At 38.2% G+C, this 15000-nt stretch overlaps 1 protein-coding gene across 1 annotated transcript in view; it reads left to right on the top strand.

Moving 5' to 3' along the window:
* The window catches only part of MAN1A1 (mannosidase alpha class 1A member 1), a 223699-nt gene that overhangs the window by 156350 nt on the left and 52349 nt on the right, over positions 1 to 15000 (top strand). The window contains exons 6-7 of the mRNA XM_067546665.1: positions 9614 to 9737; positions 12628 to 12721. Of these exons, the coding sequence (XP_067402766.1) occupies positions 9614 to 9737; positions 12628 to 12721 (218 nt within the window). The remainder of the gene's footprint in view (positions 1 to 9613; positions 9738 to 12627; positions 12722 to 15000) is intronic.

Below are 15000 nucleotides of genomic sequence, written 5' to 3'. Positions count from 1 at the left end.
CCCCACCCACTTCTCCATTTCATTCCTTTAACCAACAACTCCTTTTTAAGTCCTTTACCAAGTCATTTATCTGGTCACTGGATGCCTTCCCTATGGAGTACCTTCACTGGACATCCGCCCCACACTGACATAATGAGTTGTGGCATATGGCCTAACTCCCATCACACCATACGTCAACAAAGCCCTCCCAGAACCCGGTGTGGGGAAGGTGAAAAATCCCCAGCTCCACCTAGGCCAATCTCATGGTGAGGGAGAAATTTCTTCCCAGCCTCCCTTCTTCCCCCCGCCAAGGGGCAGCTAGCGCAATGCCCACAGCAGGTCCTGAGCAAATCTGGTATTTTGCCAACAACAGAGGAGAGAGGGTTGGTGCTGCCTCACTGGCTCCATGAAAAACGGCTTCTCCCACCTGTGCTCTCCCTTTTTCAGCCCTTCCGGTCCCAGGGGATAAATCAGCCTTGCCACACTGACCCATTTCTCCCTGTTTGCAGTAGCTTCTGACCTCTCTTCCCTCACACCCACCCACAGAGCACTGTTCATTTTCCCTCAGACAGCCGAACAGCATCCCTCCCACCCTCGCGCTTAAAGCTGTGACGCGGTCATTTTTGACATGCTAACGATGTTCAAAGATGCATTTTAGATAGGACAAATGGATTTAGTTTTCTCTAAATACTATAGGATGTGTATTCTGTATACAAGTATGCTTTTCATAGCTCCTGTCAAAACTCTATTAATTTTTCTCAGTAATTTCCAATTTGGAAAGTGTTTTCATTGAGTTCTGAGAATACTTTTTATATTGATACTGACTCCACTCATTATCCCAAATTATGCAGGTTGTAGCAATACTGAATTTTACTCTAATAGCTTTCTCTTTTACACATTCTAATTTATTATTACATGGATGGCAGAGCTGTAGAACCCTATTCATGATTTTTTGATTTGCTGTTATTCACTTTTCTTTAGGGGACTCTATTAAAAGTAGTTCCCAGTAGTATGCATTATGGCTATCTCTGTTCTGAAGTGTTCTGTTCCCTACTGCTTTTTTAGCTCTTGAAAATTGATTAATTAAACCCTTGGTGCATAAAGTAACAGGATATATGAATTGTTTAGCTTATTCATTAGTGTATAGCAGGAAAGATATTTAAGACCTATAGTGAAACTGATTTATTTTTATTAAAAATAATTGTATAAATTAATACGTTATAATAATGTGTCAATTATAACATTGAAAAATTGCATTTAAAACCTTAACGCTTCTTATAACAATGTTTAAATTGTTTGTGTACCACCCCACTACTGTGTGTGTGTGTGTGTGTCTCTCTCAACATATGCAAGCACACACACTTTTTGCTGCATAATTTAGTTACTTTATGCCTCCTAGTCCGCGAACCTAGACCCTCCGTCTTCAGAGTACTACTAATGTCATCATATTAGCATAGGACAGACAACCAGATGAAAGGAGTATAAACCAATGCCCAGTTAAATCCAAATAGATGCACTGCATTTGAACAATGAAGGAAGACTAGAAAGGATTAACATGGAATATCAGGATAAACAACCTGAACGGAGACAGTTATACACTTAACCCTAACCAAGACTATATATTGGCTACTTCGACTAGTAACCTCACAATTAACCAACATCACTTTGTGTTGCCAAACCCAAGTGTTCAAAGATGACATATCAGAACCTCAAAATCCTAAATTGCACTGCTCCTGGAGCAGCCCAATGACCATATTATGACTCACTCATAATATGGTCAATTGTTGACCCTTTTCTGGGGGTAGTACTCCACACCGGCCCTCTGCCTGTACGTTATGGAGGGAGAGGCAAGGCTATGTTGACCTGCATAGGCAGGAAAGTGGTTGCCCTACAGAGGCTGCTCTCCCTTCATTCCACAGTGCCACCTATGCTATGGGTAGAGTGCACAGTGAGGTAAGGGAGAGCCTTATGTTATCTTGCTCCCCTGCACATGCGTGTAAGACAAGACAAGACAAGTGACTGTCTCACCTGTGTATGTATAAGTTTGATTTTATGTATAGGTAAACCAAGATATTCAAAAATAAGTGATGGTTTTGCATGCTCAGTTTGAGACACTTTAATGCTGTGGTCCCCAAACTTTTTCCCTCTTTCCCCCCCTCTCCCCCCCGCATCTAGTGCACACTCCCCTGGGAGCCGTGATTGGGAACTAGGGCTGGGGCTACAGCCAGGAGTGGAGCCATGGCCAGGGGCCAAGGACAGGGCCAGAGCTGCAGCTGGTGCTGGAGCAGAGTTGGGGGCAGAGCAGAGCTTGGTAGTGCTCCCTCCTCACCCTCTGTGGGGGCTGACCTGGGCCCTGTCACACCCTCCCACTTGGATGTTCCTTTGTGTCCCTCTGGGGGGGGGGTGCACCTCACAGTTTGGGGACCACTGCTTTAATGGAACCTGATATTCAGAGCAAGCTCAGCACTTTTTGAAAACCAGGTGCCTTTTTCAAGTGTCTGAAGGTGGGCACCCAGAATTACAAGTGGCTTTTGAAAACTCTGTCCAGGGCACCAATAAAACCCTCTAGGGATCAAATGCCTACCGTTATCACTCCCCACATTAGTTTATGGTACAGTGGTTTGTTTCTGATGATAAAATAAGTTTGTCAGTTTTTCATGAAATATTAGAGCAATAAAATTTAACCTCAGCTCAGAGAAAATGGAGGATTATTCTTATGAAATCATTTCTGTAATAGGGTATAAAATATCTGATGTTTGCAGAGAACAAACTATTATAGCCACCTTGTTGGTTGTCTGCCAAGAGTCATCTGACCTATGGAACCATTGTGTACAGCTAGAGGAGCACAGTTCGAACAATGTTCTTCACAGGTAGCTCATTTTTATGTCAGCATCTGTGATCCTGAATGTTTATAACATATTCGTTGTTCGCTATTGATTCCTTTCATTTATTTAGTAATAATGTTGAAAGCAGTTGTGCTTATTTAGCATATTGACTTATTTTGTACTATCTGGTTATGCAGCAGGTCTGACTTTTAAAATATATTTTATTTAATATGAGAAGTAGACATTTAACTTATAAATAAAAACCTGAATTGGTACTGACCTCTTTTCACTGCTTCTGAGAAGGCTTCGTTTAATAAAACATTGTTCTGAAAAAGTGGTTGTGTCAGATGAGAACTAGACTGAGAATTTTTACACTGTATGAATACTGTTTATGAGCGCTGCCATGACTGGTCAGTATGAACTGACTCAGAAAGGAGTCACTTATGGAAACTGGAGATGCCAGTTTGGAGGTAGCAATCAAATTAACCTAAATGGAATGAACTCATGGAGATTTTTTCTTTAGGTAGATATATAAGGGACTATAACTAATAAAATCGACATGTAAGACATCGGTAATAGTGGCTCTTCACATTCATAATTTGTTAACTTTTGAAACTTATACAAAGAACATTATCCTGAGCACTGTACTGTACCATCTGCCTAGCTGTAACCAGTTAGACATATAAGAAGCACAGATTGTAGCACTATGTGAGCATCTAGCACAATTGGGTCCTGGTCCAGGGCTGAGGCTACTAGGCACTATGGTAATACAAATAAATAATAATACTTATAATAATATTTATAATGAATGTTATTGCAAGTGACCTTTCCAAAATAGAACCATTCTAAGTAAACTTCTAGTTAAGAAAACTAAAATATAAATCATTTTCTCATGTAATTAAAAATACTACATTGTGAAGTATTAAATGTGACTGCTTTCCTCTTTAATGTCTTAATACACATTTATTTGGCTTCATAAAACTGAGCCATTGACTGAAAATAATAAAAAGTCAGGCATACATGTTAGAAATTAAAATCTACTGTTGCCTAAATGAGGACATGCTTTTCTCATATTCTCATTTATGGTCAGATCCTTAACTGGGATAAATCATTGAAACCTCTTCCTAATTGAATTTTTCCTCTTTCCAAATTGCTCAAAAACTTCTGGTTGATATTTTGTGCATGTTTCATTTTAAGTGACTTTGTGGTGGTGGTGGTGAATATCACAAACCATCACATTTTAAATGAAAAATCTTTTGAAAAATATAATTTCACCAAACTCAACTCCCCATGGGATAAAATCTCTCTCCCTTCTTTCTTCCCCTCTCCCTCCATTCATCTTTCAGCTTACTTTGAAAGGGGCTTATTGCATGGCACGTATAGTTCCCTCACCCATCAGCTCCTACTTGAAGTACCAAACACAATCCAGTCACTACTGGATCTCATTGCTCTGGTGAACCTAAATGGATTTATTTACAGCTCAATGTTCTGTTTATCTTGAGGTTTTATGCTGCCACCCACCAGCCAGAGCAAAATAACTTTATTTCTGGATTTTCCTCAAGATTAAGAGGAAAGGTAGAGATATAAAAGGAATCGTGTATGCTGTTGTAGCTTCTGTTTTCAAACAATTAGGAGCCGCACTCAGGTATATGGCAGCCAAGACTGTAGTAAGTACCGACACAGGAAGAGATTCCTGCCATTTGAAAAATAGATGATGAAGTGGGTAAAGAGAAACAGTTTTTTAAAATAAATTGTATACAGAGGGTAAATATCTCATGTTTGGGTCCAGTGAAAATACCACTTGGCAGAAGGAGGGGTATAATAAGTCTGTATCTATTCTGACACTTCCTGTTGTCATGATGCCGGGATTTGACGGGGGGGATGGGTGTCATTAATGTGAACACTGGTTCGCTTGGAAGTGAAATGAGACCTCCAACCCATTTTGTAGGAAAAACTGACCAAGAATAAGATGGCAACAATTTTTAGGCCTTATGGATTTGGGCTGTGCGAAGAACAGTGATCTGCAGATAAAAGTCCCTGTGTATCAATACCAGACCCCTGAGATGTCCACTGAAAATCCCCAAAGATGCCATTTGTAATTTAGATTCATCACGGGCATAGTACTGTCAGCTGAAAAGTTTGGTTTTCCTGTGGAAGAAACTGCAGGAATTTGTAGTGTTGTACAGAACTTCACCACAAATTGGGTTAGAAATTAAACCTTTTGCCACAGTTCTAAGTGGGCTCAGCATGTGTCTTAAGAAGACTTAAGGCAAATATATAGTTACTATACAAAATAGTAGTAAAAGATGTTGTAAGCGTGTCAGGGTTCAGTTATTTCCAGAGCAAGAAGTAGCAATGAGCTTAAGGTAGAAAATTCAGGTTAAATGTTAGAGGAAAACTTAAATTAAAAAGAGCCATTTGATATTAGAACAAATTACCAGAAATTGTGGGGGCTGAGGGCTGTGCACCTTAAAACTGTAGATATTATACTTAAGGCTAAAAAAGCACCAGTCTACTAAGAATGATTTGGGAACAATTAAATTAGACATGCTCAGGTCACGAAATTAATGGTTCTATTAAAGTATCAGTCATCATTAATCGTGCATCCAAATAAAATACAAGCATTTTCATTTTGTTAGTGTACTATGAAGATAACTTAGTTTTTCCATTTTAGGTACTGTCAGTTATTATGAGGAGGATATTGATATCTGTAATAATTTATCTCCATGAGTTTTAATTGAAAGCTAGGTAACTGCCTAATTTCCTTTTCCAGTTTCCCCTATAATTATATTGGTGAAGAATCCTATAAATTAAAAAAAAATCTCTCAACAAGAGCACTGAATGTGTCAGAAATTTAGTTATATAAACAATACAGTCCATTATCCCACACTTAAGGAAGGTGGACAGAAGTCAACACTTTAATGTTCATAATTATTTGAGGTACAATAAAATATAGTGAACTTTTAATGCATACAGTTATTTTCCAGTGACTATTATCTCGTCTACAGCTATTTGAATGTCCAGAATAAAAGTATTTTTCAGAGTTTTCCTTACACATGGTAAAAACCATTGGTATTGTTTTCACAAATTTAAAAAATATTTACTCATTCATTATAATCTCTTGCAAATCTGAAACTGAGATCTGTTTCCTTAGTAAAAAAAAATTTCTCCAGTGCTTACTAGCTTTCTGTTGCTTTTGAAGTTGTTAGTTTTTACCTTGGAAAAATGCATTTAAGTATCTGACAGGAAAGCACAAAAGGAATTACATTGGGCTGTGATTAACTTTGACAACGTTACTTTTAAAGTCTGATATATTAAAAGCCTTTCTAATGAATTTTAAAAGAATAGGAGAAAAATGTGTCTCTACTAGATGTCTCTCTACACATCCACGCATTTCAGACTACAGGGTGTGTGAATTTTGTGTGGATGGTGTGGGCACAAACGAAGGAGTACTTAGTTTGCTTTAACATAGTCCTCCTTAAACAATGCTAAATTAACGTGAACTAGGTACCTTTTAGATAATGCCTGCAGCATCCACACAGGGGAGTTACAGCACAGCACACTAATGCTCCCTGCAATTAACATCCCGTAGCCCAAACTATGGGGCATGTGGACAGGTCCTTAATTTCAGATCATTTGTTTTGAGACCAACTTTTATAGAGCAGCAGATCAGTTCAGCCATCATTTTTGAGATTTTGAAAAATTATCAGTTCTGAATCAAGACAAAGTCAAAATCTTGAAAATTTCATGAATTGAAAGTAAAAAAAAAATTCAGATTTGTTTGATTCAGATTTGCCTGGTTTCCTGTCACCACGTCTGCCCAAATCTTCAGCTGCTCCCCTTAATGACTGCTGCAGTGCTGGGCCTCCCAAAGCTTCTGGCTCCTGAGAAATTTTGTTTCAGAAACACAAAAATGTTCCCTCTACAGGAATGGTTGAGTGTTAACTAAACAAAATGTTGCAGAATTTCACTTCCATGAAAAATGTTGAGGTTTTGTCTCAAATTGGGACAAAAAGCCAACTTTTTCACCCCCCCCCCCCCCCCAAAAAAAAAAAACCTCAAATGTTTTTGTGGAAGTGAAATTCAGTTTACCAGCTTGCAAAATAGAGTCTAGTGTTTAAACTCCCCTATGCAAACCAATTGAGACGCTAGCAAAAAATGTCTCCAGTGCTTCCTGTCAACTGTCAATCAAGCTTCAGGCCAGAGAATAGTAAACAGATGGCACTTGTTTCTCTGGATATGTCTATGCTGCAATTAAAAACTCACAGCTGGCCCATGCAGCTGACAAGGGCTAAGGGGCTCGGACTAAGGAGCTGTTTAATTGCAGTGTAGACATTTGGGCTGGGGCTGCAGCCTGGGCTGTAGGACCTGTAAGGTGGGAGGGTCCAAGAGCTTAGGCTCTAGCCTGAGCCCAAATGACTATGCCGTAATTAAACAGCCCCACAGCTCAAATACCACACGCCTGAGTTGGCTGGCACAGTCCAGCAATGGGTGTCTAATTGCAGAGTAGACATACCCTGTGTTAGATGACCTCCTCCTGTCTGTAGATGAAAGAAGTATCCTGAACCTTCCTCTGAAGTTACAAGGTTTGATCTTCTCCTCCATAATATGCAAAATCTCTATGGAGTCATTGGGAAAGCTTTTGACACAACAAAGCTTTATGTACCAGCAGTGGATAGACTGCTCCATTTTCTCCATCTCCAGTACATCAAATGTAACAAGTAAATATTGCCAGCCCCAAGCATCTAAAAATCAATAGATTATTTCAATTTATAAAATTTGGGTTCTTTTTATTTGCCTTCTGCTTTCTGAAATGTTAGGGTGCGCTCACTTCATGTTTCAAGCTTTTTTCTGCAACTAGGAGGGCACAAACTTTTCAAAAACATGAAAGATGAGATTCACATATATTCACTTGTGTCCTGCAGCTGGGGCTTTAAGAAAAGTTCCAAATATCACAAGACTCACGATAAAATTGTGAGAGTTGCCAACACTGGAAAAAAAAGGACCATCAGGGTGGATTTGAGGAAGGAGGCACAGTAGGTACCATTGTAGGGTGTGGGGACAGAAGGGGAGATCCAGGGTCAATTACAAAAACACGCACCTACACAAACATGATTTCTCAACACCCCCACCATCACACACTGGATTGCTGAGGCCTACCATGTGTTTCAGCCTCCTGTTCCCTTTGAGCCATTCAGGACTCCAGCAGGTATCTCAATCCACCTGCTCTCCGAGGTTTCCCATTCCTATAAATTAATCAAGCTATTTCTCCTAAAGGCTGCGGTGAGGGAGAGATGATTACTATTTTATTTGTTTTTAAATATTTGCTAGATGTTCAGATACTTCAGTGATAGGGTCAACCTAAATAAATAGGAACTATTAATTTCTAATAGTATCCTAGGAATGAATGTTTTCCAAACAGCCCAGGGAGCTTGCAATTTAAAGTCAGACAAAGATTAAGGGGGAGGTTACAACATATAATTAGAACATAAGCTTAGTTTTGTATTCCTCATTCTGATTCTAATGTTTATTAGTGTTTTTGTTTTGTTTTGTTGTTTTGTAGGACTTGTGAAAATTTATAAATAAGGTAAAAATGTAGCTAGGTGTGAAATGGCCTCAGAGGTTCTTTGGTGTACCAAGAAAATTTCAGTCATACATGTTTGAACTTTGGGAGACTGTCTTTTTAAAAAAAATGTTTGTGGATTCATAATGCACTAAATCAGGATTTCTCTAACTTTTTCATAATGAGTATCACATCTTAATAGATGTGTCATGCAGACCATAGACCACTTCTTCTCTCATTCACAAGTCCATAGCAGCCGTGTGGCAACAATAGACTGATTGCTTACATAAAAAAGTAAAATTAGGAAATTTTAAAATGCATTTAAATTTTCTTATACAGTTTAACATCTGGAAATTAGAGAAACAGCACCCTGTAAATCGCCAGCTGGGGTGTCGATCTAACACTCATGCTAATAAACTGTTACTATGAAATTTCATTACTCATCTACATTCTCAATAAAGCTAGTTGAAATTTTCTAAATTCAATTTTTTGCTGAAAATTTTTGGTGAAATTTCAGCCAAAAAGCAGTAAAATGTTTTTGAAGAGACTTTGACATATTTTTCCCTCCATATTTTGACCAGCATTACTTCTCAGTTAAGTTCATTCTTTTCAGGTTTTGTAATGGGTATAGAGATTAAATTTTATTCTGTGAAGTGTCATTAGCTATGAATTTAATTTTGAAAATATTAATCATGGTGAAAGAGTGCCCTGAAAAACAATGGATGGCTATCATTCTGTATTTAAGATCTACTGTATTAGATAGGATTTATCTTCTAAAGTCTTATGAAATCTTGTATTGAGACTTCACAAATCTAATATTCAATACTTAAATGACAGTAGAACCCAGAGAACCCAATCAGAATTAGGGACTGTTGTGCTAAGCACTGTGAAAATACACATGAATCCGCAAAGAACTTATAATTTAACTTTAGGATTGCATAGTACTCATGTAAACATAAATACAGTTATATTTTTAAGTGATCAATCAATGGCTGACTTGCTTAAAGAGAGAGTCTTCTAATAAAGGTGGAGCAGAATTGTAGTCAAACATTTAAGGTGACTATCGAGTAGTCATAAAACAGAAGGTGACCTAGTAAGAGGGTTCCTTGTCCAAGTTTCATTGTGTTATCAATTAAAAAGCTTTGACGTTAGTTCTCTTCTGATAGCTACCATGTACCTGTTATATTTTATTAGCATTTCTTTATAGCTGCTAATGACCTTTTCTGCCTTCTTTCCCCCCCTTTAGTGGGATTGGTCGAAACTGGCCCTGGGCTTCTGGAGGAAGCAGTATTCTGGCAGAATTTGGAACTCTGCATTTGGAGTTCATACATTTGAGCCATTTGTCTGGAAACCCAGTGTTTGCCGAAAAGGTTAGATTCTTTTGTAAAACTTTTATTTGTAAAAAGTGAAAAATTAGAATTTCCATAGCTTTAAGTGTGTCACAGGAAGCATGTGAATAGTTTCTGGGGGAATCCATATTAATGAACACAAAGCAATGACTGAATGGACGGAGATCAATTTTGTCATGGATACAAAAATTATTAAAGCACTGATCAGCCACAAAATATCTGGAATTTTGGTTAAGTGGTAAATTAATGGTAGATTAGGCGTTTGGAACACAGCACCTGTTTTAATTGATGTAACTTGCTTTGTTAAGGTGAAAACCAAAAATGAATTTTATATTCAGATAACATACTGTGTTCATGCAGAAATACAAAGGACTGTGACCTTCTAGCAATCACTTTGATACATTGTTTTTAAAATACAGGATGTCACTACAATAAGTGAGGTATTAGAAGGCTTTTCCATTCTATGTCCCTCTTTATAAAGCGTTAATAACTTTTTGAGGAAAGTACCCTTTTGATATGACATTTCTTAGACTTGTTCACAGCCTAAAGGTGCATTTTTTTCAAAGTTTGGTAAAATTCTACTTGGCCATGTTTTTGAGCTCTAAAAAATAACTTTTTCACTACTGCAATAAATTTTTGTGGCTAGCCCTGTATTCACATTTAGATAACTACAAATGGATTCTTTTAAAAACTTCTAATCTGGTTTGATGATATTTTACATATTTGAAGAAACATCCCATACAAATACATTTTTACTCATTCAAAAAAAGCCTATGGTGCATGTACAGTATGTTTTTTCTATGTACATTGACTCAGTGCAGATGTTTATTGGAATGGATACATATTCGAATAAATGTACTACAATAATTTTAATATTCCCATGTGTATGTGCAACATAAAAATAAATGTTCTCAGTGGATCCTTCCTTTATCAACATGTGTAAATACATTTTATTAAGAAAAATGTATATTTATTCTTTCAACATATATAGTGTGCCTGTCAAAAGACCTCTATACATATGTGCAATTAAAATAAATAAAATCTGATGTCATCAACGAAGAAATTCCACAGAAAAAAACGAGTGTCCCTTATTCATCTCCCTTTAATGCCTTGGTAAAGAGATCTGCAGCGTGCACTGAAGGTCAAGAGATTTGGTTCTGTTGTACTAAACAGGGAGATGAGATGGTGGATCTGGATCTCATAAAGGTAGATTTATTGAATATGTGATCAAAGTTTTTTTTGTGTAAACAAAATTACAAAATACAAAAAAATTGAGTGCAAGTCTGTGGTTAAAATTAAATTAATGATGATTCCTAAGCAACTATAATTCAACTACATTTAACGTATATACAACATGCATTTATATAAAATATTACATTGTACAGGGGAGTAGAATTACAGATGTAATCACATGTTTTAAATCTCAACAAGAATATTACATTAATGTAGTTTTTGTACTTAATTTTGTTTATTAATTACACATATGTCTGGCGCATATTTCTATGTGGCAATAAACATATCTAAAATGACTTTTCTCTGTTAAATGATGACATCTTAATAAGAAATTCCAAAGGAAGCTGTAAACTTTGTTTAGCTCCAAAAGCAGCGGTCAGACCTTTTAATTGAGGATTAAATACACCAAGCTTCATGGATTGGCTGAACATGTGTTGTTACCATTATGCTTAGTATTAGACCAAATTCTATAGTGCAATATTAAAGCTCCCACAATTATTGTAACCTATGAAATGCATGTGCAAAACAAGATTAATTAAGGACACAGTTTGTTTTAAATAAATCTGAATTTCATAGGGTTTTTTTCCCCCAGACTCACAAGAAGTGACATTTAAGATAACATATTTGAATTTTTAAACTAGTATTAAGAGCAAAGAAAAATCTAATGAAAATACACAAGATAATAATATTGGCAAAGAAGCCGAAGATATGAATAACCTTTAAATAGAACTATATTTTTGTATCATAGAGGTAAGAACTCCAAATCAGATCTGGGGACATCTTGACAATGTTTTAGGAAAAAGCTTCCAGTGCTCCTGCCTTGCTGTTTCTGTTCTGTGGCTAAATCCTTCTTCAGTGCACTTAATCTGGTTTCTTTCAATAAAATTCCATCAGAATACTACATGTGCTCTATCTACGATGAACCATGCTTGAGGGCCACTCAGACTTCAGCTAATGCAGAATATAACTGCTTTCCTGTGGTCCTGCAATGAATTCAAGATCAGTGGACCCTTGTGCTACTGCACTGTGAAGCTCACTATAGGATTGGGGCTTTACTCAGCAAAGCTTGTTACATAGAGTCCATTAGAGAACATCAGTGTTCTATATGCTGTTCAAACTTGAAGTTAATTCCTGGCTACAATCTAAATTACTGGTTTAAACGTATAGAGTTCTTTATGGTTCGGGTGACTGAGGGGAGCTGCCTATCTTCTGTCATGCCACAATGGCTAAGTTTAGCTGGAGTGCCCAAATGCCATAGATTTGAACATCTGGGCAGGGGGAGGCAAGACATCTCAGTGTAAGGCTCTCAGTTGTGTAACTCATTTCCGCCAACTCGTCTCCCTCTTTAGTTCAAGAGACCCAAATCTGTTGACCTTCAGCGGCATACTGCAAATCTCTTTACTTAGACCTTTTATGAGGGAGAAGTTCTGTTTTTTCTGTGGAGTTTTTTAGTTGCTAACATCAGATTAGATTTATATTTATTTTTTAAAAATCTGTGCCTATTCATAGAAGTATTTTGATAGGCACATTATATATGTTGAAAGAATAAATATAATTTTTTTATTTAAAAAAATGTATTCATGCATGTTGATAAAAGAAGGATGCACTGATGCTACCTGTATTTAATGAAAATATAAGCCTGGTTCAAGTGCTCATTGTTTGGTTTTCTTTATAATAGGTAATGAACATTCGAAAAGTTCTAAACCGGCTTGATAAACCAGAAGGTCTTTACCCTAATTATCTGAATCCCAGTAGCGGTCAGTGGGGTCAACGTAAGTATGGCAGTTCTTAATTTTTACATACCATTTCTAGGAAGAAATAAACTCTTGATTGTTTCTTTCACTGTTATCGATTGCTGATCCCTCACAGGAGGTCTAGCAGTATTTTGACAAACATGAGTTCAGCTTGGGTTACTTATTTTTCTATCTACTTTATATGTTTATGTACTTGTCTCTGATCTCTAGCATATTTAATATTAGTTGAAAGCTTTTGAGTGAGTCTAAGTGTGTGATGAAAAATGTCTTTGTAAAATGGTAAATATCTTTTCAATGAAAAATCTAAAGTGCTCTGTTAAGGCAGCTGTTTAAAGAAATGCTATCAGCTTGTCTTGGACCAAAATTCTGTGTTGATATAAATTGGCGTAGTTCCATTGAAATCAATGAAACTGTGTCAGTTTATATTAGCTGAGGATTTGCCTCTATATTTCTTCTGTGAGTGCTTGCCTAGGTCCATTACATTGTAGGTGTATGTGTCTCAAGCATCGGTTCCAGAGAGTCTTTCCTAGCAGTACTTAGTATTTTCCTTTATATTAAAAATTATTTCCTTTTAGTTTGTTTTTTGAATTGGGCAGGTCTCCGGGTGTTGCCTAGTACTGGGCAGCTTATGCCAGGGTTACCAGGTTTCAATCCTTGCTCTGGTTGTCAAAAGCAGATTCCTGTCAGATTCCTGTCTGAAGTGCTTGGGTGAGGGCCACATCAGAGACAGGTGCTCAATATGTCAGGACTTCAAGACCCATGAAAAAAAACAAAGGAAGAGCACCTTCGATATATTCTTACAGGGACAGCTCTTAGACCAGTGTCTGAACTCTCTTGTTTGTCAAAAGGAAGTTCATCAACAACTTTTTCCTGGAGTGCTCCCCCAGCTTTACTAGCAGATGTAAGCGGCAAGAGATTTCTATCACTGGAACCAGATTCTTTAAGGTGTTGGGGTGTGTCTACACAGCAATTAGACACCCATGGCTGGCACATGCCAGCCAACTCAGGTTTGTGGGGCTTGGGCTGCAGGGCTGTTTCATTACTGTGTAGACTTCCAGGCTTTGGCTGGAGTCTGAGTTCTGGGACCCTTCCACCTGGCAGGATCCTAGAGCCCGGGCTCCAGCACAAGCCCGAAGTCTACACAGTAATGAAACAGCCCTGCAGCACAAGCCCCACGAGCCTGAGTTAGCTGACACAGGCCAGCCATGGGTGTCTAGTTGCTGCGTAGACATACCTTTAAGACACCAGAGCAATCCAGGCTTCAGAAGCATAAGAAGTCATCAATATCAGGTTTTTTGAAGTCCAGAGTCTGGGACTGCTCTGCAGAAGGCAGCACTGGTACTGATGGTAGAGTGCACCCTTTGGCTTGCCACTCCCGGCTCACACTGATTCCCATAGACCTGAGCCATTTACTGCAGTATCCTCCCAGAGACCATTGAGACAGTGGCTACTTCAGCTACAACACTAGATCAGCCATCATTGATCATAGCTGGACAACTGCCTATATTGGGACCGACAGCCTCGGAGCCTTATACAGAAACAAGAGACCTACTGTGCCTGTCAGTGCCACCATTGCCATTGATTCAGGGTGAAGACCCTGTTCCAGCACCATTGTACTGTACTCATAAGCTTCAGTACAGTTTGCTGTGGGCCCATCAACTTTAGGCCTGGTACCATATTCATTGGCCTCTTCCATGTCGATCTCTAGAACTCTGATACTGGCTCCGCCTTGTTGCACAGTATTCATAACTAGGAAACCTTTCATTCTTTCCCTGAAACCACATTCCTGGAGTAGATTAATAGTTTCCAAGGCCAGAAGGGACCACTGTGATCATGTAGCCTCACCTCCTGTATAACACAAGCTGTAGAACTTCCCCAGTACAATTCCTAGAACATTCTGTTTAGAAAAACATCCAATCAATTTAAAACTGTAAGTGATGGAGAATCCACTATGACCCCTAGTCTGGCTACTAAGATCTTGAAACCGGTGCCCAGCCCCTTCAAGTCTCCCTCAGAGTCCCCGCAGTGTCCACTTCGCTGCGGGAATTCTGTTATTCTAGTTGCACCCTTCAGAGGCAGTGTGGAAGTAAAGCAAGCATTTGTTGGACAGTTCCAGAGGGGTAGCTGTGTTAGTTTGTATACAGCAAAAACAATGAGAGTCCTGTAGCACCTTAAAGACTAACACATTTCTGAAGGCATAAGCTTTCATGGGCTGCAACCCATTTCGTCAGATTTGTTGGATGTTTCCCTGTTGACATCTGCAGAGTAACAACATGGTCTTCCATCAACATGCTTAC

This window comes from Emydura macquarii, unplaced genomic scaffold (genome assembly GCF_026122565.2).
Source record: "Emydura macquarii macquarii isolate MOO-44397 ecotype Brisbane River unplaced genomic scaffold, CSIRO-AGI_Emac_v2 contig_1146, whole genome shotgun sequence".
In the NCBI taxonomy this organism is placed as follows: Eukaryota; Metazoa; Chordata; order Testudines; family Chelidae; genus Emydura; species Emydura macquarii.
This window is presented reverse-complemented; position numbering and strand designations above follow the sequence as displayed.